Here is a 27,997-nt window from a genome sequence, read left to right as displayed (position 1 = left end):
CTGTTAAGAGTCCAAGTAGGAGGATCTTGAGAAAAGAACTTAATTGTGAAATAATTCCTGTGGTTGTAGAGGAAGTGCCGTGGACTGCTGTTACTCAGCAAACTGGTTTTGTCCTGGAGGTTGGGCCAGTGACCCTTCCCGGGTCTCTCTCATCAGCTGTCAAAGGGGAGGTTTGGAATCGAAAGCCAAGGTCCTTTTCAACCCCAAATTCCATTTATAACTCCTGTGAGTGTTCTCTGTGTCTCCAAGAGAGATTTTAAATGTACTTATTTAACAGAAGCATTTAAGTGTACATTTGCTGGGATTAGAATTGGAGTGTATTAGAATAAGCCCTTTGCATTGGCATTTGGTGAGTCCAAGGCGATGGCACCCTACTCCAGTACTCTTGCCTGGAAAATCCCATGGACGGAGGAGCCTGGTAGGCTGCAGTCCGTGGGGTCGCTAAGAGTCGGGCACGACTGAGTGACTTCACTTTCACTTTTCACTTTCATGCATTGGAGAAGGAAATGGCAACCCACTCCAGTGTTCTTGCCTGGAGAATCCCAGGGACGGGGGAGCCTGGTGGGCTGCCGTCTATGGGGTCGCACAGAGTTGGACACGACTGAAGCGACTTAGCAGCAGTGTGTACCTGGCATGACAGCAAGTCTCAGGGATGGGAAAATGGAAACATGAGGTCCCAGAGAGTTGATGTTCTGGCCTCAGCTAGTGTTAGCAGCAGCCGTATTCTTCCGGAAGGTCCTGAATTTAGAATCGATTAAGCCCACACATGGAGAAGGCAATGGCACCCCACTCCGGTACTCTTGCCTGGAGAATCCCATGGATGGAGGAGCCTGGTGGGCTGTAGTCCATGGGGTCGCTAAGAGTTGGACACGACTGAGCAACTTCACTTTTCACTTTCATGCATTGGAGAAGGAAATGGCAACCCACTCCCGTGTTCTTGCCTGAAGAATCCCAGGGACGGGGGAACCTCGTGGGCTGCCATCTATGGGGTCGCACAGAGTCAGCAGCAGCAGCAAGCCCACACATCTCACCCTCCAGTACAGCCGACGCTTAATCCAAAAGCTTCAGCTATGACTCTGTGACCTGGCTTTATGTTTTCTAATGTAGGAGTGTATGCACAAAAGACTGCAAAGAATTTTTTCCCCCTATTTTTTGGCCACTCCTTGCAGCATGTGAGATCTTCGTTCCCCAACCAGGGATCGAACCCGTGCCCCCTGCAGTGGACACGCAGAGTCCTAACCACTGGACCACCAGGGAGGTCTGAATAATTTGTTCTGATCTCAGCAACCCATCTGAAGGCCTGTTGTGTCCGGCTCTGGGAATATAATAGTGAACAAAAATCCTTGGGTGGTTAACCCTCATGGAGGTTACAGACTGGTTTAACTCCATTTCCAAGAAACACTGCTTTTATTTTGGAGGGGGGTAGGGAATAAACATGGAGGAACCAGTTCAAACTAAAAATTTGACTTTGAAAAGTAGTGAAAATAATATCTAGTATAAGTGCCGGTGCAGGTTTTCTTTATCTGGAAGGTAAACACTGCAAGCGGTACCCATTTCCTGGGAGACTCTGGTATGGGAGAATAAGCCTCAGTTGCTGAGAGCATCACTTTCCCCCTGATCTTATCTCATCGGCCCTGCCTTGTAACCAGGGGAGATGCTGGCACGTGACCACGTGAGTCTGTTCTAAGCAAGGCCAGAGCAGCACAGAAAGTTCTGTCAGCTGGTGGCTAACTGGAACCACCTGGATACTGTGACTAGTCTTTAAGTTACCTTCCCTTCTGATTCAGCAAAGATATGGGAACTGTGCCCGAGGGGCCAAGGTCTCACGACTGTGTCTCTTGGATTGCCACTGCTCTGTGAAGGGAACACACAAAACCCAGTGGCCATGGGGCCTTTAACTTAAATCTTTGCATTACTGTGATACCACCTGCCCCGCCCCCCTCCTCCCCGAGTGAATCAGCTGGAATCTAGGTGAGCCTTAGGGGGCCTCCACCCTCTTACCCCCAAATTGATGTGTTCCCTGGATGGGGGTGGGGGTCGTTTACTGAGAACAAAAATTGGTGGCTCTTTGGGGTGTGACCAGGGCTTTCCCGACCCATTAGAACAGGCTCTCCTTGGGGCGGGTGGCTTCAAGGACCGGCAGGTCTCCTCGCAGAGGCCAACTCTCCGCGAGGCGCATTCTTCCGTGGAATCCCCCGAATGCGCGTGGGGGCCCCCACAACCGGGCAGCGAACGGGGCCACGAACTTCGTTCCAAACGTCCGCCAGCCGCCTGGACACTGCACTCCTGAGTTCGAGCTCAGTGATCGGATGGCGGCGGGCTGACGGCAGAGGCTCTGCTGTCCCGGGACCCAAGTTTCCCGGGAGCGAAGAGTGGGAAGCCTAGTGGCCGGGCGCTACCTCTCCGTCCTCCAGAGAGGCTCCAGACCGAGACTGGTGCCCAGAGCGGCTGAACCCAGGGGCAGCGGCGCCCCGGGGCCTCTCAGGGGCTCGGAAAGGCCCCGGAGGCGGGGCAAGCATTAAGGCGGGCAGGGCCGCCCGAGAAGGCGCACGATGCCGCCCGCGACGGCGGCCCCCTCGGTCTCCCTCCGGGAGCTGGCCGACCTCGCCATCGGCACCCCGGAGGTGGGCGCCGTCAACTTCACGGCCCTGCACACGCTCCTCGTGGCCATGCTCAAGAGCCTTAACCTGCAGGATACGCGGATCGACTTCCAGTCTCCGATGCTCGACCAGAGTCGCTCCATTGAGTCCCCGCGGGTGTCGACCAGCACCCCGCAGCTGCCGGCGCCCAAAGAGAGGCGAAGGAGCAGCGTGGCCAGGGCGCAGACGCTGGAGACCCAGGTGAAGGACCTGGGCGGCCAGGTCCAGGACCTCGGCCGGCAGCTCAAGACCATGGGGAGCCAGGTGCAGGCCATCGTGGCGCACGTGCAGCACTTCCCCACCCAGACTGGCGGGCTGGACGACCGCGACTGGCTGGAAACGAAGGATTTGGCCCTGCTCACGCAGGAGAAGGGGCAGACAGGGCCGACGAAAGGCAAGAGGGACAGCAAGCCGGTCTTCCAGGTGGGTGTGCGGGCGGTCCGCCCCCTCCAGGCCGCTCTCCAGCGCCCCGCCCCCAGGGAGCTGAGCTTCTGAGACTCGCTCCTGGGAGGAGTCCCGGAGCCCGGAGCCTGGAGGCGTGGGACGGCCAGGCCCAGGCCAGGAGCCCCACGGCTCGTTTTCTACCTCGCAGGGCCCCGAGCTGCTCCAGGACCTCATGGAAGACATGAAAATTTTGAAGGAAGCCCATCGAAAGAAGGAGCAGCCTGAGTTGCAGCCTGAGGTGAGGGTGGCAGGGACTCCACCTTGGGAAGCTGAGTGACCCCCTTCCTGGGCAGCCTCCTTCCTCCCCTCTGTTTACCGGGGGCTCACCCACCACTTGTCAGACACCCATGCATCCTGAACAGACCCAGAGAGGGCCCAAGAACTCAGAATGTTCTTTAAGTGACTTTCCTTTAAACTAGAATAAAGGAGCAAGGTGGTAGGTGTTGAGGGATAAAAGTTTGGTCCAAGAAAAGGAGCTAGAACACAGAGGGTTATGAGTCACCACCCACAGCCCCCCAGGCAACACCTCTCTCACTTGGATCTTTGTTTCCTTGGAGAGAGAAGCCAGAAGTCCTGAGCTAAGCATTTCCCAATGAACAGCAGAGTCCTGGCACGTTTCAGTTCCAGGAGATACCAGGCCAGGCTCCTGTTTCAGGCCCATATGAGGCCGAGCCCAGGATTAGAGCTGGAAGAAGGAGGAGCAATTAGGAGGAAGCCCAGGGATAGAAGAGAGGTTTCTTCTCAGCCCAGGCTGAGAAGAGAGACTTGAGGGAGAAGAAAAGCTCAAAGGAGGAGGTCACCGAGACCCTAGAGGGGACTCGCCACCAGGCCTATGTGCCCATTTCATCTGAGGCCTCCAGCCCCTAGCCAGACTCATTTTTGCTCTGGGAAGCTTTTCTTTTTAAAGTTGCGGTGGTTTTAGGTTTGTGGCTTCTCCAGTGGCTCAGCAGTAAAGAATCCCCCTGCAGTGCAGGAGGCCCAGGTTTGATCCCTGGGTCAGGAAGATCCCCTGGAGGAGGGCATGGCAACCTACTCCAGTATTCTTGCCAGGAAAACCCCAGGGACACGGGAGCCTGGCAGGCTACGGTCCATGGGGTCGCAAAGAGTCAGACACAACTGAAGCGACCAAGCACATTTTTAGATTTGGGGTTTGTCTCTGGCCTTTAGACTAAAGGCTGTCTTACCTTTAGATTCGTTGTTTCTGAAGGTTTGCCGAAGTTCTAAGGAGCCACTTGTTGTTTTGCTAAGTTGTGTCCAACATTTTACAACGCCATGGACTGTAGTCCACCAGGCTCCTCTGTCCAAGGAATTTCCCAGCCGAGAATACTGGAGAGGGTTGCCATTTCCTGTTCCAGGGAGTCTTCCTGACCCAGGGATTGAACCTTCGTCTCCTGCATTGGCAGGCGGATTCTGTACCACTGAGCCACCTGGGAAGCCCCCAGGAGCCGCTTTAAGTGGCAGCGATTTGCTTTGATCCTTCAGAGGCACTTTCCCCTTTAAACAGTGCGGACTTTCAGACACCCAGTCATCTTTGTTCTTGAGAGGTGAGGTCAGTCTGATTGCAAAGTCCCACTAGTGGGTTGTATGAAATGCATCCTGGGACCAAAGAAAGGGTCCCACCCCCACATCATTTTTGTCCAAGGCACGCAGCCCTCGGGTACCACTCACCACGCCCCATGTCCCTTCCTCTTGTTGGCTGGGAAGAGAATGGGGAGCCTGGCTTGGCAAGCTTCTCTGTACCTTGGGCTCCTCTAAGACCCAAGGACCTCCTTTCCTCTTCTGCCGTGCGTGTGTGTGTATGTGTGTGTAGGGGCTGCTGGAGGGGCTGTTTTGATCCTCAGTCTTTGAACTCTTCTTCCAGCACCTCCTTCAACGGATTGAAGAACTGGAGAGGATAATTAGAGAAAAGGACGAAGTCCTGGTAATATCAGCCAGTTCTGCGGGAAAGGGTGGTGAGAGAGGGGGTTAGGGCATAGGATGGTTGCCGAGAGCCTGGCCCCTCTCTCGGGCTCACCCAGATTCCCACCCTAGAGTGAAGGGTGATGTATGTCCCCTGCCTCTTGGGGTGCCATCCCTGGCATGTGGGAACATCCCTTCCCTGCTCATAGGTCCATCTGGGGCCCACACGGGACACGAAACCAGCCGCCCACAATTCACTGGTTTCCTGAAGGACAGCACTTCTCCTTGGGGCTTCGGAAGGACCCACCCTGTCCTGTCCTGTCCTGTTCTGTTCCTAAAGCGTCCTGGGATTAAACGAGGGGTGTGTGTGTTGTGTGTGTTCGGTGTGTGTGTGTGCTTGTCTGTGCGTGTTGTCTTTTCACTGTCAGGAATTATTAAACCGGAAGCTGAGTGTGATGCCGTCTTCAGAAGAGGCCACCATGGTCACCTGGGAAGAGCTGGAGCAGGCGATTACTGATGGCTGGAAGGGCTCACAAACAGTAAATAAGGGTGGGGGTCCTGGGGGTGGGCAGTCTTGGAAGGGGGCCCTGAACCTCACAGTGTTCTGTTATGCGGATGTTCATAATTTCCTTCATGAGTTTTCTATTAATATTACGGATAGTTTTAATGTTTTTCCCCAATCTTATAAGGAACCCTGCTCTAATGTGACATTCACACAAGTGAAGGTATTCATAGGGTAAATTCCTAGAAACAGAATACATGTTTATAGTTTGGCTAGCTTTGGCCCAAATTGCCTTTTGTGGTTGTGGTTCTGATTTGGAGTTCCACGAGCAACGGAGGAGAGAACTTGTTTCTCAAAACCGGATTTTGTTTGTTTTGTTTTTAAAAAATATTTATTTGCTGCATCAGATCCTGGTTGCGGCATGTGAAATATTTTTAGTTGCAGCACGTGGGATCTAGTTCCCCTACCAGGGATCGAATCCAGGCCCCCTGCATTGGGAGCATGGAGTTTCGGCCACTGAAGCACCAGAGAAGTCCCCAGAGCATAGATTTGATTTGCTTTCCTAGCTTTTCAAAGTTCCTTTAAAGTCTGTCCTAAAACGCACGAGTCCTTTCACTATCAGTGCACAAAGGTGACCAACCATGGAAATAAAACCCGTTCAGGGAGCCTTTTGCTCATGGTGACTTGTACACACGGGTGGCATCTGCCTCGAGGCAGTGCATAGGGTAACCAAACCAAGCTTTCTTCATCGGAATAAAGTGGGTATTTTCAAATAACCCTCAAGGACAAGGATCAGGTGCCCTTTTGGTCTTGACATTCCCCTTCCTCTGACTTTGTGTATCTGGATTCCTCAGAAAGGGTCCCACGGATGGACGGACAAGCAGGGGAAAGAGAGTGGGCCCTTTGGCGCCACCAAGTGGCCATCTGGGGTGCGCCAAATACCGTCTTGGTACAAAGACACCCTTCTAGTCTCCATGTTTTCTGAGTTCAGGGCCCTCTTCGAGTAAAGCAGCATCAGAGAGTTCAAAGAAGAGCCTGCAAACCAAGTGACCAGCCTAGAAAAAGGTGGCCTCTGCTTTCACTGTCACTTTTTTTAAGCCAAAGCTTTTTTGCATTTACCCACATATCACTATTCTGTGTTTTGAGTGAGCAGCACATTTTTGGGGGTGCCAGCAGAAGACACCTGAAAGACCTAAAAATAAGCCTCGACAGAAGCGCCTCTAGACTTTTTACTTGTCCAGAAGTAAGAAAGTGTCAGGGTTCTGACGGTTGCTCAGAATCACGAACAGCCCCAGAAGCAGATGAGAATAAATATAAATATTAATTTTTGAGAAGCAAGAGTCAGTTAGTAATCATAATGAAAGCAGTGGAGAGTTTCACTCTCTCAAGCTGAGGAAATACAACACGCTTGAGCCCAATTTTATTTTTTATTTTTTTGCCTTGTTGGCAGTAACTCTAAGGTGATTGTGAGGTATACTGCCTGCATCATGAGTAGACAGACAGGATTGAGGCTTGGATGTGAGTACAGGGGGTGGGGGGGTGTTGTGATGAGTACAGAGGAATAGATTCCATGCTTGGAGACGCAGACGTGAGGAAGGACACTGTCCATGTAGCAACTGCAGTTCAAGGAGCTCAGAATCCACGTGGAAGATGCTCATCCCAGAACCTGAGTATGGAAGGACACTGACCGCTTGTTCCCAAGGGTGTGTTCTGATGGCCGACGGGGCAGGTCTTCGCAGCTTTGCCCGGAGGTGCTGCTGATGCTTCTCTCCCACCTTCTTTTTCTCTCCTTCCTCCTCCTCCTCATGGTACTTCTTCAAGAAATTCTTGTATCACTTGCATCCCTAGGGGAGAGGTCTTAAAGAATCTTCTGTAAAATAGAGTTGACTCCCTCCCATGATTCATCTTCTTTTAGAATTTGGTTTATTCTTGACCGCACGGGGTCTTTATTGCTGCGTGCAGTCTTTCTCTCGTTTCAGTGAGTGAGGGCTGTTCTCTAGTTGCGCGGGCTTCTCACTGTGGTGGCTTCTCACATGGCAGAGCCAGGCTCTAGAGTGCGGGCCCAGTAGCTGTGGCACATGAGCTTAGGTTGCTCCACGGCATGTGGAATCTTCTGGACCAGGGATCAATAGTGTTCCCTGCATTGGCAGGCAGATTCTTTACACTGGACCACCAAGGAAGTCCAGAAGCATGGAATCTCAACCACTAGACCACCAGGGAGGCCTCTTGGTCCCCTGTAGATAATCTGTTTTCATAAACAATGCCTCAGACTCTGTCTTTGTACACGTATGCCTGTTCTTTTGTGAGAGTCAATACGGACAATTCCTGTCTTTAGAGTTTCTGAGTTTGTGCTTTGCATTTTAAATACACGGTTCACTTTCCCTACTGTGCACACTTCTACTGCCAGCCATGGGTCAATGGTGGAGGAGACTTTATATTGTAAACTCAATCAATTACTCATGTCCTTTATTTGTAGACTCAGTAAAAGCTGGAGTTGATCACGTGATTTAGCAGGTTTCCCCCCCCACTTTTTTTTTACTTTATAGTTTGGCTGTGGTGAGTCTTCATTGCTACGTGTGGCCTTTCTCTAGCTGTGGCGAGTGGGGAATATTCTCTAGTTGCAGTGCGTGGGTTTCTCACTGCGGTGCCTTCTCTTGTTGTGGTGCATGGGCCATCTATGCCCATGGGCTTCAGTAGTGGTGCTATGCAGGTTTAGCTGCCTCGCGATATGTGAATCTTCCCAGACCAGGGATCAAACCCATGTCCCCTGCACTGGCATATGGATTCTTAACTAGTGGGCCACCAGTGGGCTCCCCCCTCCTGTCTTCTATGAGGAAAATTACATATAAGGATACCATTTACAAATGTACAGACTCAAAAATCTGGAGAACTGTCTTTCAAGGATGTCAAAGTCAGTCTTTGTGTCCAGCTTAGTTTTGTAAGGGAGCTTGTTTTCTCCCCAAGGGCTCTAAATCACCTTCATCGGATACCCCAGACTTCCTACCCTCTGACTCCTACCATGAGTACTTTTTCCTTAGAGTCACTGATTTCTTTCTTCCTCTTTCACCAGATCTCAGAGTCAACAACAGGACTTCAGCGGCGCAAAAGACAGAGTTCCATAACATCAAATGACCTAATTGCAAGTGGAGTCTCCACAAAGTACCCAAGTGTTGACCAGGCTATAGACTCTGCTGGTTTCATCACAGACAAGACCTTTTCAGGAACTAGCGGCATAGGATACCCCTTCGATGGGCCTCCTGGCAGGGAACGAAGCAGAGTTTCCTCTGCCACTGGGTTTCCGGCTAGAGAACAGCACTTAAGGGCCCGTGATGAAGCTGGCCTGGCCAGACCCCATCCGCCATCTATGTCCCAGTTGAGGGCAGAGCCAGATCGCCGCCGGTCTAGAGAGCAGCACAGCTCAGGGCATCTACGAAGAGATGAACGGGATACCCACCTTGGCCTAGTGTATCAGGATGTGTCCTTGCCCAGAGATCGACACACTCAGGTGTCCCCAGATCAGCACAGGGGAGTGTTCACAAGCCAAGGCCACCTCTATGCAAGGCCAGATCAATATGGGTTCGGATCGTTTGATTCGGATCAGCTTGATTTGCTGTATCCCAGCGCTTATGTGCCTGGCATGGTTCCCATCAGTGTGGATCAGGTTGGAGTGATGCTGCCTGGAATGGATGAGCAGGAATTGGTACTAGCTGGCATGGCTCAGAGTGATGCGGTGCCACCAGTGGTACCTGGCAGAGATCAGCCAGGATCAGAACAGCCTAGTACAGATCATCCTGGTACAGTTCTGCTTAGCACATATCAGCTTCCTGGAATGGACGAGAGTGGTGTGGGACCACTTGGCACGTATCAGTCTGGAGTGGAACCTCTTGGTGTAGATCAGCATGGATTTGTAATATATCCCATGGATCAGCAAGTTTTTGTACAGCCCAGTTTGGGAACATCTGGCTTCATACAACCTGGCACAGAGCAGCATGAGATGATCCAGCCTGGTGCAGGCCAGGCTGGTGTGGTGCAGCCCGGTGTAAGCCAGCCTGGTGTGGTGCAGCCCGGTGCAGGCCAGGCTGGTGTGGTGCAGCCCGGTGTAAGCCAGCCTGGTGTGGTGCAGCCCGGTGCAGGCCAGGCTGGTGTGGTGCAGCCCAGTGCAGGCCAGGCTGGTGTGGTGCAGCCTGGTGCAGGCCAGGCTGGTGTGGTGCAGCCCGGTGTAAGCCAGCCTGGTGTGGTGCAGCCCGGTGCAGGCCAGGCTGGTGTGGTGCAGCCCGGTGTAAGCCAGCCTGGTGTGGTGCAGCCCGGTGCAGGCCAGGCTGGTGTGGTGCAGCCCAGTGCAGGCCAGGCTGGTGTGGTGCAGCCTGGTGCAGGCCAGGCTGGTATAATGCAGCCTAGAATGTATCCGCGAGGTTTGGTGCAACCTGAAATGTATCCGCGAGGTTTGGTGCAACCTGGTATAGGTCACCCTGGTTTCATGCAGCCTAGAATGTATCCACGAGGTTTGGTGCCACCTAGAATGTATCATCGAGGTTTGGTGCAGCCTGGTGCAGGTCAACCTGGTATGGTGCAACCTGATATAGGTCACCCTGGTTTGGTGCAATCTGGTGCAGCCCAGGCTGGTGCGGTCCAGCCCGGTGCAGGCCAGGCTGGTGCGGTGCAGCCCGGTGCAGGCCAGGCTGGTGCGGTGCAGCCCGGTGCAGGCCAGGCTGGTGCGGTGCAGCCCGGTGCAGGCCAGGCTGGTGCGGTCCAGCCCGGTGCAGGCCAGGCTGGTGCGGTGCAGCCCGGTGCAGGCCAGCCTGGTGCGGTGCAGCCCGGTGCAGGCCAGCCTGGTGCGGTGCAGCCCGGTGCAGGCCAGGCTGGTGCGGTGCAGCCCGGTGCAGGCCAGGCTGGTGCGGTGCAGCCCGGTGTAGGCCAGCCTGGTGCGGTGCAGCCCGGTGCAGGCCAGCCTGGTGCGGTCCAGCCCGGTGCAGGCCAGGCTGGTGCGGTGCAGCCCGGTGCAGCCCAGGCTGGTGCGGTGCAGCCCGGTGTAGGCCAGCCTGGTGCAGTCCAGCCTGGTGCAGCCCAGGCTGGTGCGGTGCAGCCCGGTGCAGCCCAGGCTGGTGTGGTGCAGCCTGGTGTAGGCCAGGCTGGTATGGTGCAGCCCGGTGCAGGTCAGCCTGGGTTGGTACAACCTCAAGTGGATCAGTATGGTTTAGTACAGCCTGATAGAGGTCAACATGGCTTTTTTCAACCTAATATATCTATGCCTGGCTTGGTCCCACCTGGGGCATATCCTCCTGGTCTAGTCCAGACTGGTGCCTATCCAGGTGGTTTGATCCAACCTGGTGCCTACCCACGTGGCTTCATGCAGCCTGGTGCCGATCAGCAGGGTTTGGTTCAGCCTGTGATAGATCCGCGTTGGGGGAGGCAGTCTGGCACAGGTCGAAGCATAATACCACCAGGCACAGAGCTTCTCGGGCTTCCAACATACCGTGCTGATTCTCAAAGTTTTACATCACCACGCCCATACCAGCAAGGTGTGGCAGCTCCTGGCAGGGATCAGTATGGTCGGGTGTCATCACTCCTAGCCAGTCAAGGTCTGACACCATCAGGTACAGACCGAGAAGGTTTGGTACTACGAGAAATGTATCGACAAGGTTTGCTGCAGCGTGGCCCAACACCATTAAGCACAGCTGTAGGATCTGCACCCCAGGATCAACAGCATTTGGGAACATCTGAACCAGAGCAGCATGACCAGGCTGTTCCTGACTCTATCCCAGACTCCCAGGGCCTAATGTATGGTGGCCCAGGGTATCAAGGTGTAGATCAGCAGGTCCAGGTAGGTCTGGGTCCAAAAGAACTATATGTCTTACGTCAACCTGGAGTTTCTGTTCCGACTTCCCCAAGCCAAGAGGCCCCCTTTCCCAGGAGCACACACTCCCTTGACTCTCTGAACCGAGGCTCATCCGAAAGGAGTGATACTCAGAGTGAGAGACGTGAATCACTGGATAAATTGGCTCCTAGCTTCCCCATAGCAGTGGAAACATTTCGTATGATGGGAGAGATTATCGCCCTGTACATGGAGCTTAAGGAGAACATAAAGGACCTGGATGAGGAACAGGCTGGCCAAACGGACTTGGAGAAGATCCAGTACCTGCTGGCACTGATGGGTGGGTGCTGCATGCACAGAGGAGAGACCATTGTCCTCCTCCTCAGCTGATTTCATCCTTTTCTCCTCCTGAGCCTGAGACCCCCGAAAAGGGCATTTCCATTCTCAGCCATTCTGGGTTCTCCCATAGCCTTCAAGGGTCCGAGTTGTTGGTGTTTAGTCGCTAACTTATGTCTGACTCTTTGCAGCCCCATGGACTGTAGCCCGCCAGGTTCCTCTGTCCATGGGATTTCCCAGGCAAGAATACTGGAGTGGGGACTTCCCTGGTGGTCCAGCGGTTAAGAAGCCGCCTTCCAGTGCAGAGGAACACAGGTTTGATCCCTGGTCAGGGAACTAGATCCCACATGCTGCAGGGCAACTAAGCCCGCACACCAAAACTAGAGAGAAGCCCTCGAGCCAAACGACAAAGACCCTGAGTGCTACAACTAAGACCCGATGCAGCCAAATAGATAAATATTAAAAAGAAAGAAAGAAAAAGAATACCGGAGTGGGTTGCCATTTCCTCTTCCAGGAGCTCTTCCTGACCAAGGGATCAAACACACATCTCCTGCTTGGCAGGTGGATTCTTTACCATTGAGCCGCCTGGGAAGCCCTCGGGGTTCAAGGGATGAGACTAAACCAGTAGGAGTGAAGCTGCCTCAAGAGAAGGAAGGCAGGTTCCTGTGCCTCTGCTGGACTCTGGAAAGCAGCCAGGAGAATGCTGAGCAAGAGGAAGACGACTGTGTTGGGTTGGATGGGGAGAGAGAATGTTGAAAAACTAAACTTAACCTTTGCACAGTCACAGCTCTAGCCCCAGAGAATTAAGGTTTGAGTGGCAATTGTGGGTTAAATGGGTAATTTCCTTTAGGATATTAAGCATTAGGTGGACTTTTAAGGCTAAGGATTTTGTTGTCATTGTTGAGTTGCTAAGTTGTGTCCAACTCTTATGTAATCCCATGGACTGTAGCCCGCCAGGCTCCTCTGTCCATGGAATTCTCCAGACAAGAATACTGGAGTGAGTTGCCATTTCCTCCTCCAGGGGATCTTCCTGACCCAGGGATAGAACCCATGTCTCCTGCATTGCAGGTGGATACTTTACCACTGAGCCACCAGGGGAGCCCTAAAAAGACACTCCTTTCTTCCCATGCCCTCTCCACTCCAGCCCCCAGGAAAAGCCAGATAAATGATCCACGTTGTTCTTCATTGTGAGGCTGGGATTGGGAGCCATTAGAAATCTGATTTTCCTGACTCTGTTCTCCATAGTCAAGAAGTCCATACCCCCTGACCTGCAGGAACAGCTGAAGACCTTAAAGGCCTTGGCCAAAGAAATTCGACAACAACAAGCAAAAGTAAGTAAGGGAGGGTCCATCTGCTTTGCCTTCCAAAGCCAACAATCCCACCTTCCATTTTCATTGTCATGGACTACACACTCCTGTCACCTCCGTTACTATCACGTGGAACTTTACAGTCCCCTCCGATGGGAAACACACCCCTGGCTTCAGTGTGTTTCTTTCCTGGATCGAAAACCTGACATTCAAAGCTCTTAAGATTCCATTGAGCCAGCAAGGTGGCCTGGGCTCCTTTCATTACGTGTGGTCGTTTCCAGTAACACCCGCTGTCCCTGGAGCAGCCTTGGAGTTTGTGGGACTGTCTGGGGCCAGCAGTCATGGCGAGGGGCTGTTAGGTCTTCAGTCCTTCTCTCTGTCTCTGTTTAAGGTTTTTATTTTGATGTGGATGATATTTAAAGTCATTATTGAATTTGTTACAGTACTACTTCTGTCTTTTTATGTTTTGGTTTTCTGGCCCTGAGGCATGTGGGAATCTTAGCTCCCCTCCCAGGGATTGAACCCCTTGCATTGGAAGGCGAAGTTTTAATCACTGGACTACCATGGAAATCCCCAGTCGTTCTCTTAATGCCAGCTCTCTACATCCACGGGCTTCCCTGGTGGCTCAGGTGGTAAAGAATGCACCTGCAATGCAGGAGACCCTGGTTCAATTCCTGGGTTGGGAAGATCCCCTGGAGGAGGGCATGGCAACCTACTCCAGTATTCTTGCTCCCATAGACAGAAGAGCCTGGCGGGCTACACTCCACGGGGTCGCAAAGAGTCAGACACAACTGAGCGACTAAGCAACAGCATCTCCATCCACGGGGTAGATGGACTGAATGTCAGGAAGGGGCCTCAGGCTTTGCTAGAGGATTGGATTAGGATTAGGGGGTGGGGTGACTTGCCTGGAGGTCCAGTGGTTAGGACTCTGTGCTTTTGCTGCCAGCAGCCTGGGTTCGATCCCTGGTTAGGAAACTAAGATCCCGCAAGCCTCACGGTATGGAAAAAAAAAAAAAAAGGATTAGGGAATGAGGGGGGAGCTTGCTGGGCCTGCAGAGGTACATTCAGAAAGCAGAGATCTCAAGGCCGCCTGACACTGCTCTTGCATTGGATGTGTAGATGGAGAAGATGAGCAAGATCCTGGAGGATCACGGGGAGAAAGAAAGAGGAAAGGAGGAGAAAGGTGGCCCGCTGAACCTGCAGCTGGGTATCCTCAGGTAAAATCCCCGGCCGAGTGCAGCTTGTGTCCTGGCATCACGTGTTCTCAGCTGGTTCCCTCATTCCTGAGCCGACTGCTATCTTTGATCCGGATCACGTCTGCTCTTCAGGTTGTCCGTACCTAGTTCAGGTTGCTAGTGGAAGTTTCCCAGGTTCTTAAAACAGTTCAGCACCAGGGCTTGGAAGAGCACTCCTCTCCCCGGACAAAAAGCTCCCTAGATTCTGTCCACAGTTGGAGGCTTCAAAGCATTTGCTGGAGCCCCTCAGAACAGTCTCTGTGCAGGGCCAGGCCTCACCCCCTTGAAGCCTCTCAGCCAGGCACGCTGGGCACCCGCCTCCACGGCAGGCAGGGCCTTGGACGCTTTAGGCAAGCCTGGAGAGGGGATGTGAAAGAGCACCGGGCTGCCTCCTGCATCCTTGACGGCTGGCGCTTGGCCATGGCGGGCCCTGGCCCCTGGGCAGGTAGTGGGCTGGACCATATCTTGCGCACAGAGTCACCATGGCCGACATCGAGAAGGAGCTGGGCGAGCTGAGGGAGAGCCAAGAGAAGGGCAAGGTCAGCATGGAACATTCGGTCTCCGAAGCCTCCATTTACCTGCAGGATCAGGTGAGGACCTTCAGCCACAGGGACGAGGCCCCTTCTCAGAGCTGGCTGAGGGCGGTGGGGATACTAAACGCTTATCCGATATATACTGGGCAAGTATTTTCTCCCTTTCTGGGGGTTGTCTTTTCACTCTCCTGGGAGTGTCTGCCTTTACATCGTGAGTGTTGGTCACCCCAGAATGTTCCCAGTGAGGACTGTCTGGACTCAGACCAGCTCTCTGAGTGCCCATAGAAGGATCAGATGGGCAAAGTCATGGGCCCAGGGGGCTCACATCGGGAACCCTTTTATGCTAGAGGCCCCATTCAGGACCCCCTCCAAGTTTTCCAGGATGGCGGTGTGCACCATTTCACAACCCAGGACTGACTGTCTTGGATAGGACGGCAGTAGATGGTGTGTTTGAGAGTCACGTGTTATTCCAAGGCTCAGGCCTGAGCTTTGCCACCTCTGGGGCTCCCCAGGGCCACACCTGGAGGACATCCACCCGCTGCTAGGCAGGCCCAGCTCCTGACTCTTCAGAAGAGTGTTAACTCTTCTGGTGGCAAAAGTCATGCTGAGCTCAGGCCAACAGGAGCCTGGGTGAAAACACAGACGTGTAGAGGAAATTGGGAAGGGCAAACTTCAAGGCCAAGGCGCCAGTCTGGCCTGGGCCACTACCTGTCTGTCCTTGTGTGTCTTTTTTGAAAAAGATTTCTTTCTTTGTTTATTGGCTTTGCTGGGTCTTCTTGGCTGCATGCGAGGGCTTTCTCTAGTTGCATTGAGCAGGGGCTACTCTTGAATGCAGTGCGAGGGATTCTCACTGCAGCATCTTCTCTTGCCGCGGAGCGCAGGCTCAAGGCACGCGGGCTTCAGGAGTGGCTCTAGAATGCTGGCTCAGTCGTCATGGAGCACCAGGTTAGTTGCTCCTTGGCATGTGGGATCTTGCCGGACCAGGGATCGAACTGGTGTCCCTTGCTTTGCAAGGCAGATTCTTAACCACTGGACCACCAGGGAAGCCCTCTGTGTCTTTTGTGTCTGTCTGCCTCCATGTCCCTTTCCTTATCCATCTTTCTCAAATACTGCTGTATCTCTCTTCCCTTCTGTATTCCGTCGGCTTTCTTTTTTTTTTTCGTTTATTTTATAATTGGAGGATAATTGCTTTACTATGTGGTGTTGGTTTCTGCTGTACAACAACACAAATCAGTCATAATTATATATATATATATATATCTCCCCTCCCTCTTGGAGAAGGCAATGGCACCCCACTCCAGTACTCTTGCCTGGAAAATCCCATGGACGGAGGAGCCTTGTGGGCTGCAGTCCATGGGGTCACGAAGAGTCAGACACGACTAATCGACTTCCCTTTCACTTTTCACTTTCATGCTTTGGGGAAGGAAATGGCAACCCACTCCAGTGTTCTTGCCTGGAGAATCCCAGGGACAGCGGAGCCTGGTGGGCTGCCGTCTATGGGGTTGCACAGAATCGGACCCGACTGAAATGACGCAGCAGCAGCCCCTCCCTCTGGCGCCTCCCTCCCCGCTCCCATTCCACACCTCTGGGTCATCACGGAACACCAGGCTGGGTTCCCTGTGTCAGTCAGCTTTCTTATCGCTCACACATGGTCCAGAAGGCCTGCCCCAGGCCTTGCAATGTCACATGCTTCCAAGAAGGGGGGCCCTAGGTTGGCTCAGCCCCTGTCCCCGAGGCAGGCAACATGTCACAGATCTTTGGGCGGCCTGGTGTCTACCCAGGACCAGTCCTTTATGGGGACAAACTGGGACCATGGGATCCAGAAGAGAGCAGGAGGGCCAGTGGGAGGAGTGTGTTCCCACCAGGCCGTGGGAGACCCCTGCAGTGGTGGCACTGGTCACGTTCTCTCTCTCTTTTTTAATTGAAGTATAGTCGATCTACAATATTACATCAGTTTCAAATGTATAACATAGTGATTCAGTATTTTTACAAATTATACTCCACTGAGGGCTTCCCAGGTGGTTCAGTGATAAAGAATCTGCCTGCCAAGCTGGAGACACGGGTTCGATCCCTGGGACAGGAAGATGTGGATAAGGAATTGGCGATCCTAAACGACTAAACAGCAACATGCTCCATTGGAAGTTATTATAAAAGAATGGCTCTGCTTCCCTGTGCTGCACAGTATAGCTTCGCTGTTCATTTACACAGTGGTTTGTACCCCTTAATCCCCGCCCCATCTTGGCCCTCCCCGGCCCTCCCCCAGCTGTAACCACTGGTTTGCTCTCTAGATCCATGGGGTCTGTTTCTGTTTGCTGTATTCACTAGTTTATTTTTTAGATTCTACATATAAGTCACAACATACAGTATTTGTCTTTGACTTACTTCACTAAGGATAATACTCTAGGTCCATCCATGAAAGTGAAGTGAAAGTGTTAGTTTAAGCTCACTCATGTCTGACTCTTTGCAAACCCATGGACTCTAGGCCTCCAGGCTCCTCTGTCCATGGAATTCTCTAAACAAGAATACTGGAGTGGTTAGCCATTCTCTTCTCTAGAGGTCCATCCAAGTTGTTTTGCAAATGGCAAAATTTCGGTTTTTATGACTGAGCAGTATTCCATTTTAATATATAAGCCACGTCTTCTTTATCTATTGGTGGGAACTTAGGTTGCTCCATGTCTTAGTTATTATAACTAGTGCTGCTGTGGACATTGAGGTGCGTGTATCTTTTTGAATTCGTGTTTTCATTTTCTTCAGATACATAACCAGGAGTGGAATTGCTGGATCATATGCTAATTCTATTTTTAGTGTTTTTAGAAATCTCTGTACTGTTTTCCATGGTGACTGTACCAATTTACATTCCCTGTAGACTTTTTGATGCTAGCCTTTCTGAGAGGTGTGCGATGATATCTTATTGTGGTTTTGACTTGCATTTCTCCAATAAGTAGCGATGTTGAGCATCTTTTCATGTGCCTGCTGGCCATCTGTATACCTTCTTTGGAAAAAATGTCTACTTAGGTCTTCTCAGTTCAGTTCAGTCACTCGGCCGTGTCCAACTCTTTGCGACCTTATGGAGTGCAGCACACCAGGCTTCCCTGTCCATCACCAACTCCCAGAGCTTGCTCAAACTCATGTCCATCGAGTCAATGATGCCATTCAACCATCTCATCCTCTGTCGTCCCCTTCTCCTCCTGCCTTCAATCTTACCCAGCATCAGAGTCTTTTCCAATGAGTCAGCTCTTCGCATCAGGTGGCCAAAGTATTAGAGTTTCAGCTTCAGCATTAGTCCTTCCAAGGAATATTCAGGACTGATCTCCTTAAGAATTGACTGGTTGGACCTCCTTGCAGTCTAAGGGACTCTCAAGAGTCTTCTCCAACACCACACTTCACACGCATCAATTCTTTACCAGTCAGCTTTCTTTATAGTCCAACTCTCACATCCATACATGACTACTGGAAAAACCATAGCTTTGACTGCTGCTGCTAAGTCGCTTCAGTCATGTCCAACTTGTGCAACCCCATAGATGGCAGCCCACCAAGTTCTGCCATCCCTGGGATTCTCCAGGCAAGAACACTGGAGCGGGTTGCCATTTCCTCCTCCAATGCATGAAAGTAAAAAGTGAAAGTGAAGTTGCTCAGTCGTGTCCAACTCTTTGCGACCCCATGGACTGAAGCCTACCATGCTCTTCCGTCCATGGGATTTTCCAGGCAAGAGTACTGGAGTGGGTTGCCATTGCCTTCTCCATAGCTTTGACTAGACAGACCTTTGTCAGCAAAGTAATGTCTCTGCTTTTTAATATGCTGTCTAGGTTGGTCATAGCTTTTCTTCCAAGGAGCAAGCATCTTTTAATTTCATGGCTGCAGACACCATCTGCAGTGATTTTGGAGCCCAAGAAAATAAAGTCTCTCACTGTTTCCATTGTTTCCCCATTTATTTGCCATGAAGTGATGGGACCAGATGCCATGTTCTTAGTTTTTTGAGTGTTGAGTTTTAAGCCAACTTTTTCACTCTCCTCTTTCACTTTCACCAAGAGGTTCTTTAGTTCCTCTTTGCTTTCTGCCATAAGGGTGATATCCATCCATTTTTAAATCGGGTTGTTTGATTTTTGAATGTTGAATTGTATGAGCTGTTTATATGTTTTGGATATTAACCCCTTATCAGTCAGATCATTTGGAAATATTTTCTCCCATTCCATAGGTTATGTTGGTGGTTTCCTTTGCTGTCCAAAAGCTTTTCAGTTTAACTAGGCCTCATTTGTTTATTTTTGCTTTTATTTCCTTTGACTTAGTAGGCAGATAAAAAAATATTGCTACAATTTATTTTTTATAATTTATTTATTTTTGGTTGCTCTGGGTCTTCGTTGCTGCTCGTGGGCTTTCTCTAGTTGCGGTGAGCAGAGGCTACTCTTCATTGCGGGGCACAGGCTTCTCACTGCAGTGGCTTCTCTTGTTGCAGAGCACAGGCTCTAGGCACACGGGCTTCAGAGTTGCTGCCCATGGGCTCAGATGTGTCAGGTGGGGTAGTTGCTCTACGGCATCTGGGATCTTCCTGGATCAGGGATCAAACCCATGTCCCCTGCGTTGGCAGGCGGATTCTTCCAGCGGACCATCAGGGAAGTCCTATTGCTACAATTTATGTCAAAACGTGTCCTGCCTGTTTTCTTCTAGGAGTTTCATGGTCTTGGTTTTACATGTAGGTCTTTAATCCATTTTGAGTTGACTGTTTTTGTAGGTGGCATTAGAAAATCACGTTCTCTTATTGTCATTTACACACTAAATGGGGAGAGAGCATGTGTGAGCCCACGGCTCCTCTGCCCAGGGCCTGGAGCAGGACCCGTGTGTTGCCAGGGTCCTCAAGTGTTTGTGGACTGACTGACAGACATCATCACTCTGGGATTTAGCTAGAGGAGATACATTCTCACATTGCACCAATGGGCTGGCTGGAGAAAGGTACAGAAGCCCCCTTCCTGCAAGGGCTTAATCAGCACCTGCCCTCCCCTCCCTGGGAACACTGTTTACTTTTTAATGGACAGACATCAAGCACCTGCCATGAGCTGCATACCCTGCGAGGCACCAAGGCTCCAGCAACTGCCTGGATCACAGCAGGTCAGGGCAGAAAGGCTGGCGGTGACTGTGTGGTGACTCGCTCACTGCCCTGCACCCGCCCTCTCTCCCACACCCAGTTAGACAAGCTCAGGACGATCATTGAGAACATGCTGGCCTCGTCCTCCACGCTGCTGTCCATGAGCTTGAACATGGCCCCGCACAAGACCCTGACTACCCTGGCCCCCAGCCAGATCGACCCTGCGGCCACGTGCCCGGCCTGCAGCCTGGACCTGAGCCACCAGGTCAGCATGCTGGTGCAGCGCTACGAGCAGCTCCAGAACATGGTCAGCAACCTGGCTGCCTCCCGGCCCTCCAAGAAGGCCAAGCTGCAGAGTCAGGTGACGCCCCTGCCTCCCTCCTGGGTAGCTGCAAGTGACTGCCCGCCAGGAGCCACCTGGGGAGTCCCCAGGGGAGGGATGTTGGGTCACTTTTGCATGATGGAGCCCTTTAGCAACCGCCCGAAAGTGCCTGGTCTTTCTGTAGGGTCACAGTGAGGGCAGCCATCAAGCTAGCCCTGGGGACAGGGGACTGGGGGGCAGAGCTGGGTCCACGGTGGGATGGGGACAGCATAGCTGGTGGAGGGGTGAAGCAGAGCCATTCTCGTGCCTCGGGGACACTGACATAGCTTTAGGGTTTGTTGCCCGCTCCTTCACACTGGTCTTCTGGTCTGTTTCTCTCTTCCCCTATAAAGGGCAGGCCTGCTGTGGGGAGTGGAGAGCAGGGAGGACCACAAGTCCCTGAGGCCTGTCTCTTGGACTCCAGAATTCACACTTAGCCCAGGGCAGGAGGGGAGACTGTAGACCACATCCCAACTCTCAGGGGCCCCGGGGCAGCTCACCACCTCTACCGATCACCTGCACCAATGGATGGGGCCCCTGGAGGCTAGTCCATGGAGAGGTGGTAGTGGGCTATGATGGCAACCCAGGAGGCCTAGAGTGGGGTCTGATGTCAGCCTGTCCGCTGGGTGATGTTCTAAGGGCTCCCCTGTCGGGGGGGCGGCAATACCCCAGGTGGGGATGGAGGGGCCGCCCCAGGGAGCCTGCCTTTGTCCTGCGTAGGATGAAGAGCTGCTGGGCCACGTCCAGAGCGCCATCCTGCAGGTGCAGGGCGACTGCGAGAAACTCAACATCACCACCAGCAACCTCATCGAAGACCATCGGCAGAAGCAGAAGGACATTGACGTGAGGGCTGGCAGGGTGGCGGGGAGCAGGGCTGGGGTGCGACCGGCTCCCCGCTCCTTATTCTCTGCTCCCTCGGCCTCCCAGGTGCTGTACCAGGGTCTGGAGAAGCTGGAGAAGGAGAAGGCCGACAGGGAACACCTGGAGATGGAAATCGATGTGGTAAGGCCAGGCCTGAAGAAAGGCCACCCAGGGAGGTCCCATCGCTCCCACTCTTGAAAAAGCAGAGAGAGGAGAGGAGCCCAAGGTGGGATGTGGGCTCAGCATCAGAGTTGAGCTACGTGGAGCAGGGCCCTGCCGTGGCTCTCTCCCATCTTGGTGGGGGCGCATCTCGTCCCCGTCTCTGGGCAGAAAGCTGACAAGAGTGCCCTGGCGGCCAAAGTGAGCCGCGTCCAGTTCGACGCCACCACGGAGCAGCTGAACCACATGATGCAGGAGCTGGTGGCCAAGATGACGGGGCAGGAGCAGGACTGGCAGAAGATGCTGGACAAGCTCCTGGTGGAGATGGACAACAAGGTGACCCGGGCAACGCCACCTCCTCCAGGCACTGCAGACCCCCACCTGCTTTCTCAGAGCTCACCTGGTCCCCGTCCCCCACTTCCTCCCCCAAGCTGGACCGCCTGGAGTTGGACCCGGTGAAGCAGTCACTGGAGGATCGGTGGAAATCCTTGCGACAGCAGCTCAAAGAGCGCTCTCCACTCTACCAGGCGGACGAGGCAGCCGCCATGCGGAGGTGAGGCCCGGCAGGGGCGAGGGTGGGCTGGCTGGAGGGTCCCCATGTGTGTTCAGAGGGACTGGCAGATCCTATCTGGGACTGTCCGGCCATAGCAAGGGACAGAGCTTGAAAAGCTCTTGTAGCTCAGGCCGATTCATATTATAGCAGAGAGAGGGAAGGGAGTGGGGCGTAAGGTTCTCTGGGCACAGGTGGGAGGGGGTCCACAGCCCCCAGAGCTCAGGTCCCAGGGTGACAGGCCCCAGCCCACCAGAGGCAGAGCCTGCGGGGGCAACTCCTCCTGGGGGTGCCTGGCTCATGGCAGCTCGAGTCCCAGCATTTCCATTCCTGGCCACCAGAGGGCTGTCAAGGCTTACACAGGGCACCCACCCGCCGGGGCCCTTGAGAGCCCTGCTGGCTTTGGGTTAGGGTAGATGGGCGCTAGATGTGTGCCCAGAAGTGGGCATCTCTAGTAGCTGATGTGTGCAGGGAGTGGGGCCCAGACCTGCCTCCGGTGGCCTGGGGCCCCGTCCCCCTGGGCGTTGAGTGTCCAGCCTACCAGCCAAACCCTCTGAGTTCTCCATCCCTCCCTTTGGGGCCCTCTGGGCAGGGCTCTCACCCTCTGCGTGTGTCCCATCCCTCACAGGCAGCTCTTGGCACACTTCCACTGCCTCTCATGTGACCGTCCCCTGGAGACACCTGTGACTGGACAGTGAGTACCCCCAGAGGGTGGCCGTGATGGGGGGCGTCTTCTGTCCTCCCTGCCTGCCTCCAGCTCATCTGCTCCTCCTCTGTCTCTGGTCCATTCTATGCCCTGGGCTGCTCTTAGCCCTCGGCCTTCAGCCCCTGGGGTGGGAAGGCTCCTCCGGCAGGTGGAGCGTGAGGAGTGGGTGATGGGTTTGGATGCTGGGGTTTCTCACTCTGACCCTCCTCCCTTCCCTGCCCCTGCCCAGAGTCATCCCCATGACTCCCGTGGGCCCCTGCCTGCCCGGGCACCGCTCCGTCCGCCCCTACACGGTCTTTGAACTGGAGCAGGTTCGGCAGCAGAGCCGCAAGTACGGCGGTGCCGCGGGGTCCTGTGAGGGCTTTGCAGGGGGTCTGGAGGGCGAGAGTGGGGGCTGGGGCGGGGTGATGCTAGGGCGCTTTTTGAAGCAGCTCCCAGCTGTTCGCAGGGCAGGAGCATCAGAGCAGGAGGTGCAGACCTAGTAACCACCTGCCTTTGCGCCCCTGCCAGGCGCCCTGGTGGGACGTTGCCTCTGAGACTTCCCCCCTACCCTGGCCCTTTCCCTGCTCACACTGGGCCTGGGAGGAGGTGTGTTTCATGCCCTCAGGGGCTCCTGCCCTCCTCCCCACAGCTTTCCACCTCCTGAGGCTGGGGGTTCAGCAGAAAGGCTGGTTTTCAAAGCTGCCCTTGGAGCCCACGGGGGCCAGGGGTGCGAGGGGGTCCAACGGACTGGGCTGCTCTCCTCTCTGGCTCTCCTGCACGCTCTCAGCTCAGGAAACCCTCCCCGGCAAGCCCGGCCCTGGTCCCTGGGGTTCGGTGGAGGGGGCTCCCACTCCAAAGGGCCCTGCTTCCCAGGGAGGGTGCTGGGGCGTGGCTCACCCCTCCACTGGGCCCGCACCCCACAGCCTGAAGCTAGGCAGCAGCGGCTTCCCGCGGGGGGACCTGGGGCAGGTGGAGCGGAGCGTGGGGCGCCTGCGCACCATGCACTCCAAGATGCTCCTGGACATCGAGAAGGTGCAGATCCACTTTGGGGGCTCCGTCAAGGCCAGCAGCCAGATGATCCGCGAGCTGCTGCAGGCCCAGTGCCTCAGCTCCCCCTGCTACAAACGGTGGGCAGCCGGGCTGGGCCCGGGAGCCTGGCACCAGGGAGGGCAGAGAGAGTGTGTGTGTGTGTGTGTGTGTGTGTGTGTGTGTAGAGTGGGGCACCAGGGAGGGCAGAGAATGTGTGTCCGTGTGTGTGTGTGTGTGTGTGTGTGTGTGTGTGTGTGTAGAGTGGGGCACCGGGGAGGGCAGTGTGTGTCCGTGTGTGTGTGTGTAGAGTGGGGCCTCCATGTAGGACAGAGTATGTGATTGTGTATGTCTGTGAGAATGTGAGCGTGCGTGTAAGTGTGTATGAAAATGTGGGTGTGATTATATGTGTGAATGTTTATGCATGTGTTTTTGAGAGAATGCAAGAGAATGTGTATGTGTGAATGTGTGAACATATGTGCGAATGTGTTTGAGAATTTGTGAACACATGTATGTGAATGTGTATGTGTGAGTGTGTGAATGCGTGTGAACAAGTGTGAGAGAGCACTGTTAAATGTATACTGTATGAGCAGATGAATGTGTGTGTACGCGTGAATGTGCGCATGAATGTGTGAACGCCTGTGTGTGCATTGTGAGTGTGTGAGAGAATGTGTGTATGTCTGCGAACTTATGTGTGAATGTGTGTTTAAGGATCTGTGAATACACGTGTGTGAATGTGTGTATCAGAGAGTGTGTGTGTGTGTGTATGTGTGTGGCCCTCAGGAGGCCACCCTGCTCGCTCACCCCCCGCCCTGTCCTGGCTAAGCGGTGGCCCCTGGAGCACCCCCCTCACCTGCACCCCACCCCCCACCCCCCACCCCCATCGAGGCGTGTCCCGGGACACACCCGCTCCCCGTGACTCCGCCGTCTCCACCACAGGCTGCCAGACATGGCTGATTACAGCTACTCCTCCGCGCCCCGGCCCTGCGGGGGCAGCCACACCCTCACCTACCCCTACCGGCGCATCCGCCTGCAGCACCTTTCGCAGGGACTGTACCCCACCGAGGAGATCCAGATCGCCATGAAGGTGGGGATACTCCTGGAAGCCTCCAGGGAGGCTCCCCCAGGGGCCCCCAGACTCCCAGGTCCCTCCGGAAAAGCCGCCAGCAGTCCCCTGCTCAGCCCTCAGCCTCGGGGGCAGTTTCTTAATCAGACCCAGTCAAAGCCTCAGGTTCTTTTCCTTTCCTGGGAAGAAGACAGCCCTCCCGGCCATCTGGCCCGTCCCCTTCACCCTGTCACTCAGCCCCTTCTAGGGCTCTGAGCACCATTTGACTCAGAGAGGGGACAGGAGGGGCGCTCAGGCGGCAGGTGGCCATGGGTACCCACCCATCTCCACAGCACGACGAGGTGGACATCTTGGGCCTGGATGGACATATTTACAAGGGACGGATGGAAACAAGGCTGCCGGACCTCCTGAACAAAGACAGTGAGTGTCCAGATGGCCCAGAGGCCCTCGGGCTCCTTGCTTGGGTCCCGCAGGGTCTGTCTGGCTCCTGGAGGCCCCAGCACTTCTTGGGGCCACCAGACCCCGACTGCCTTCCTCCTCCACCTCCCTGACTCCAAATGCCCCCAGGTCAGTGTTTGCAGAGGGGGACAGCTGTCCAGTCTTGGCCAGTTAGCAGGAATGTCGTGGCCCCATCTTCTGGCCAGCCTTCATCCACAGCCTGTCACCCCAGTTTTTCCACCTAAGCCTCTGATCCCAGCATCACCCACTCTTCAAAACTCTTCCTGAGCCCCCTACACTCTGTGAACCTCTCGTGTTCTGGAATGTCCCCTTCCAGTTGGCCATCCTGGATGTGCTTTGTCACCTCCCTCTGGGTCTTAGCAGGTGTGTGTGCATCTTTCTAGTCACTTCCCCTCCCGAACTGTAAACCCAGGGTCAGAACTCACCCAGCACCTGGCATGGGGCTGCTGTCCGTGGGTAGATATCAGAGTAAGTGGATGGATGGATGGACAGATGGCCAGACATACAGGGGGATGAAGTGCTTGTTGTTGCTCAGGCGCTAAGTTATGTCTGACTCTTTGCAACCCCGGGGACTGCAGCACACCAGGCTCCCGTCCTCCACTATCTCACTGAGTTGGCTCAGATTCATGTCCACTGAGTCGGTGATGCCATCCAACCATCTCATCCTCTGCCTCCTCCTCCTTTTGCCTTCAGTCCTTCCTAGCATCAGGGTCTTTTCCAATGAGCAAAGTGCTTGCTTATAAAGGGCATTTCCACGAATTCAGACTGAGAAGGGCGCCCGCTGAGGCAGGCTGAGACCAGCAGCCCGCCGCCCTTCTCCCCATCCCCACGGCCCCCTCAGAGTGTGTCTCAGAACTGAGCCTCCCCTCTCCGTCTCCCATCAGACGCGGGGATGAAGCACAAGAACAAGCAGTCCCGGCCACACAGGCATCGGCAGCAGTCCCTCAGCAACAGCAGCCAGCTGCCCTTGCGGCCTCAGAGCGCCCAGACGCTGGCTGCCAGCGACTCAGGTAGCTCCTCCCTGGATGGAGGGTCCTTCTGGGCGGCACTGTCTGCCGACCCTCCTCCTTGCCCCGCCCGGCCCCTCTCCTGCCTGTGGCTGGAATATACCCTATTCCCCCGGAGAGAAGAAGGGCCTGGGAGCCGAGGGATGGGATGTAAGGGAGGAGAGAGAAAACCTTTCCCTCCCGGGCGCCTGCTTTGTGCCAGGTCTGTGGGCAGATACTGTCACTGCTCCCATTTCACAGAAGAGGAAACAGGGGCGGGCTTGCGGCCTGAGCTCTGGCTCCAGGCCCAAGTCCTTCCCCACTGCTCACACGCACCGACTCTCCTGGGCCTGCGAGGCCCCCAGGGTCCATGCTTTCTCCAGAGGGGCCAAATCCGGCCTGAAAGCCCAAGGGCTAAGTGTTCCCCTGGGGTTTGGCTACCCATGGGGGCCAGAGAGGGGCACTGGCCTGGAGCCAGGGGGCTAGACCACTTCCGGGTGACTCTGAGCACATCTCCCCCTCCTCCTGGACAGTTTCCTCATCTGTCAATAAAAGGGTGCTGGATTCTGGCTGCTAAGTTAGGAAGCCCCCTGCAAAGTCTAAGAAAGCTGCTGAGTTTCTTCTCATGAAACCTTATGTACCCACAATGCTTTGCAGCTACTTGCTGGAGGCCCAGGGAGCCCCACCGCACCCCCACCCAGGTCTAGAGCCGCAGCCCGAGGTCCTCTGCACCAAGCCTTCCAGTTCCAGCCCCCAGTGCCTGCAGGAGGCAGAAACCAGTGCAGTGGTGGCGATGTGCAGCCTCGCCTCTGCCAAGGGTTCCTCACTGCTGAAGAGCTTTACACATGTGAATCAATAATTTGAATCCTCACGTGTTAAAAGATAGGGACCATTGCTGGTCCCACCTACAGCAGACAAAGCCAAGGCACAGAGAGGTTAAAGTACATGCCCAAGGTCACACAGCTAGAAAGCAGCAGAGCCGGGCTCAAAGCCAAGCTGTCTGGCCCCAGAACCAGCGCTGGTGACAAAGGCAAACAGCCTGGGCTGGAGGATTCAGCAGGGGGCAGACAGCGTCGGCCTGCGGCTCTGGCTCCCAGGACTGTTCTTGGAGGAGCTTAGCTTCCTTCTCCCTGGCACCCCAGTGTCCACTCCAAAGACACATTATGGAAGCAGGAGCGGGGGCTGTCTTAAAAGAGAAATTCCTGCCCTGATTTAAGTCAGTGTGGCCCTAACAGTCCCTGTATTAATAGGGGGAATGTTAACAAAGAGGCAGGCTCTTGGCCCCTGACTTATTTTAACTCAGAGTATAAACGAGTGTGGCTCAGGGGCTCGTAGGAGAGCTTGACCCTCCAGCATGATGTCCTGGCTCAGCCTGGTTAGTGGGGCTTTGGGCAAGCCAAGGTGGGCCGCCGGTGGGCGTGGGAGTCAGCCTGAGCCATCCGGGGCCCCTCCTGTCCCGCAGCTCCTTCCCGTCATCAGAAAGACAGACCTGTCTCCACCGAGGGCCGTCTCTCCCAGCCGAACCCAGCCCACCTGCCCGGCGAGGCGGCAAACCTGCCAGCGGGGCTGGATGTGCACAGGGCCGCTCCTGGGGAGGGGCTCGAGGAGCCCACCCGGGGGCCGCGGGCCACCTCTGCTCACTGAGCAGAGCTATAAATAAACGCTTAGGAGAAAGCTAGGGGCCACGAGGCTCCTCTGGTCCTGGTTCAGGTGGGACAGCAGACTTCTTGCAGCCTGATGTACGTGGCTCCCCCAAACAGGGCCAGCTGTTCTCTGAGGGCACCAGGGCTTCAAGAGGACTGAGTATAGCACCCAGGGCGGGGAGGCGGCAGCGCAGGTCAGACCGCAGGCCCCGGGCACTGGCAGGCCTGCAGGGGTTGTTGGCCCTCTCCCGACCTTGGCTGGACCGGTGCTGAGGCCTTCTCTGGCACAGGCACCGCCTTCCCTCTGGGTAAGCGCCCAGGGCAGTGGAGGGTTTAGATGCTCAGGCTGCACCCTGGGGTGAAGCTTTAAGGGCGGCCGCTGGCAGGCTCCTGGCACATCCTGGGGAAGAT

At 54.6% G+C, this 27,997-nt stretch overlaps 1 protein-coding gene across 1 annotated transcript; it reads left to right on the top strand.

Moving 5' to 3' along the window:
• Window positions 1–4: 4 nt before the first annotated feature.
• On the top strand, window positions 5–27,614 carry QRICH2 (glutamine rich 2). Its single transcript, XM_070389110.1, has 20 exons — window positions 5–3,062; window positions 3,232–3,321; window positions 4,945–5,004; window positions 5,411–5,521; window positions 8,555–11,636; window positions 12,878–12,963; window positions 14,059–14,156; window positions 14,650–14,764; window positions 19,888–20,148; window positions 20,869–20,991; window positions 21,076–21,150; window positions 21,340–21,504; window positions 21,600–21,721; window positions 22,347–22,412; window positions 22,654–22,755; window positions 23,330–23,533; window positions 24,372–24,519; window positions 24,831–24,918; window positions 25,842–25,967; window positions 27,406–27,614. The coding sequence occupies exons 1-20, from the start codon at window positions 2,553–2,555 to the stop codon at window positions 27,585–27,587; spliced, it is 5,814 nt and encodes a 1,937-aa protein (XP_070245211.1). The 5' UTR covers window positions 5–2,552; the 3' UTR covers window positions 27,588–27,614.
• The last annotated feature ends 383 nt before the right edge of the window (window positions 27,615–27,997 follow it).

Source organism: Bos mutus, chromosome 19 (genome assembly GCF_027580195.1).
Source record: "Bos mutus isolate GX-2022 chromosome 19, NWIPB_WYAK_1.1, whole genome shotgun sequence".
Taxonomy (NCBI): domain Eukaryota; kingdom Metazoa; phylum Chordata; class Mammalia; order Artiodactyla; family Bovidae; genus Bos; species Bos mutus.
The sequence above is the reverse complement of the archived record's forward strand: the minus strand, read 5'-3'. Positions and strand labels throughout refer to the sequence as shown.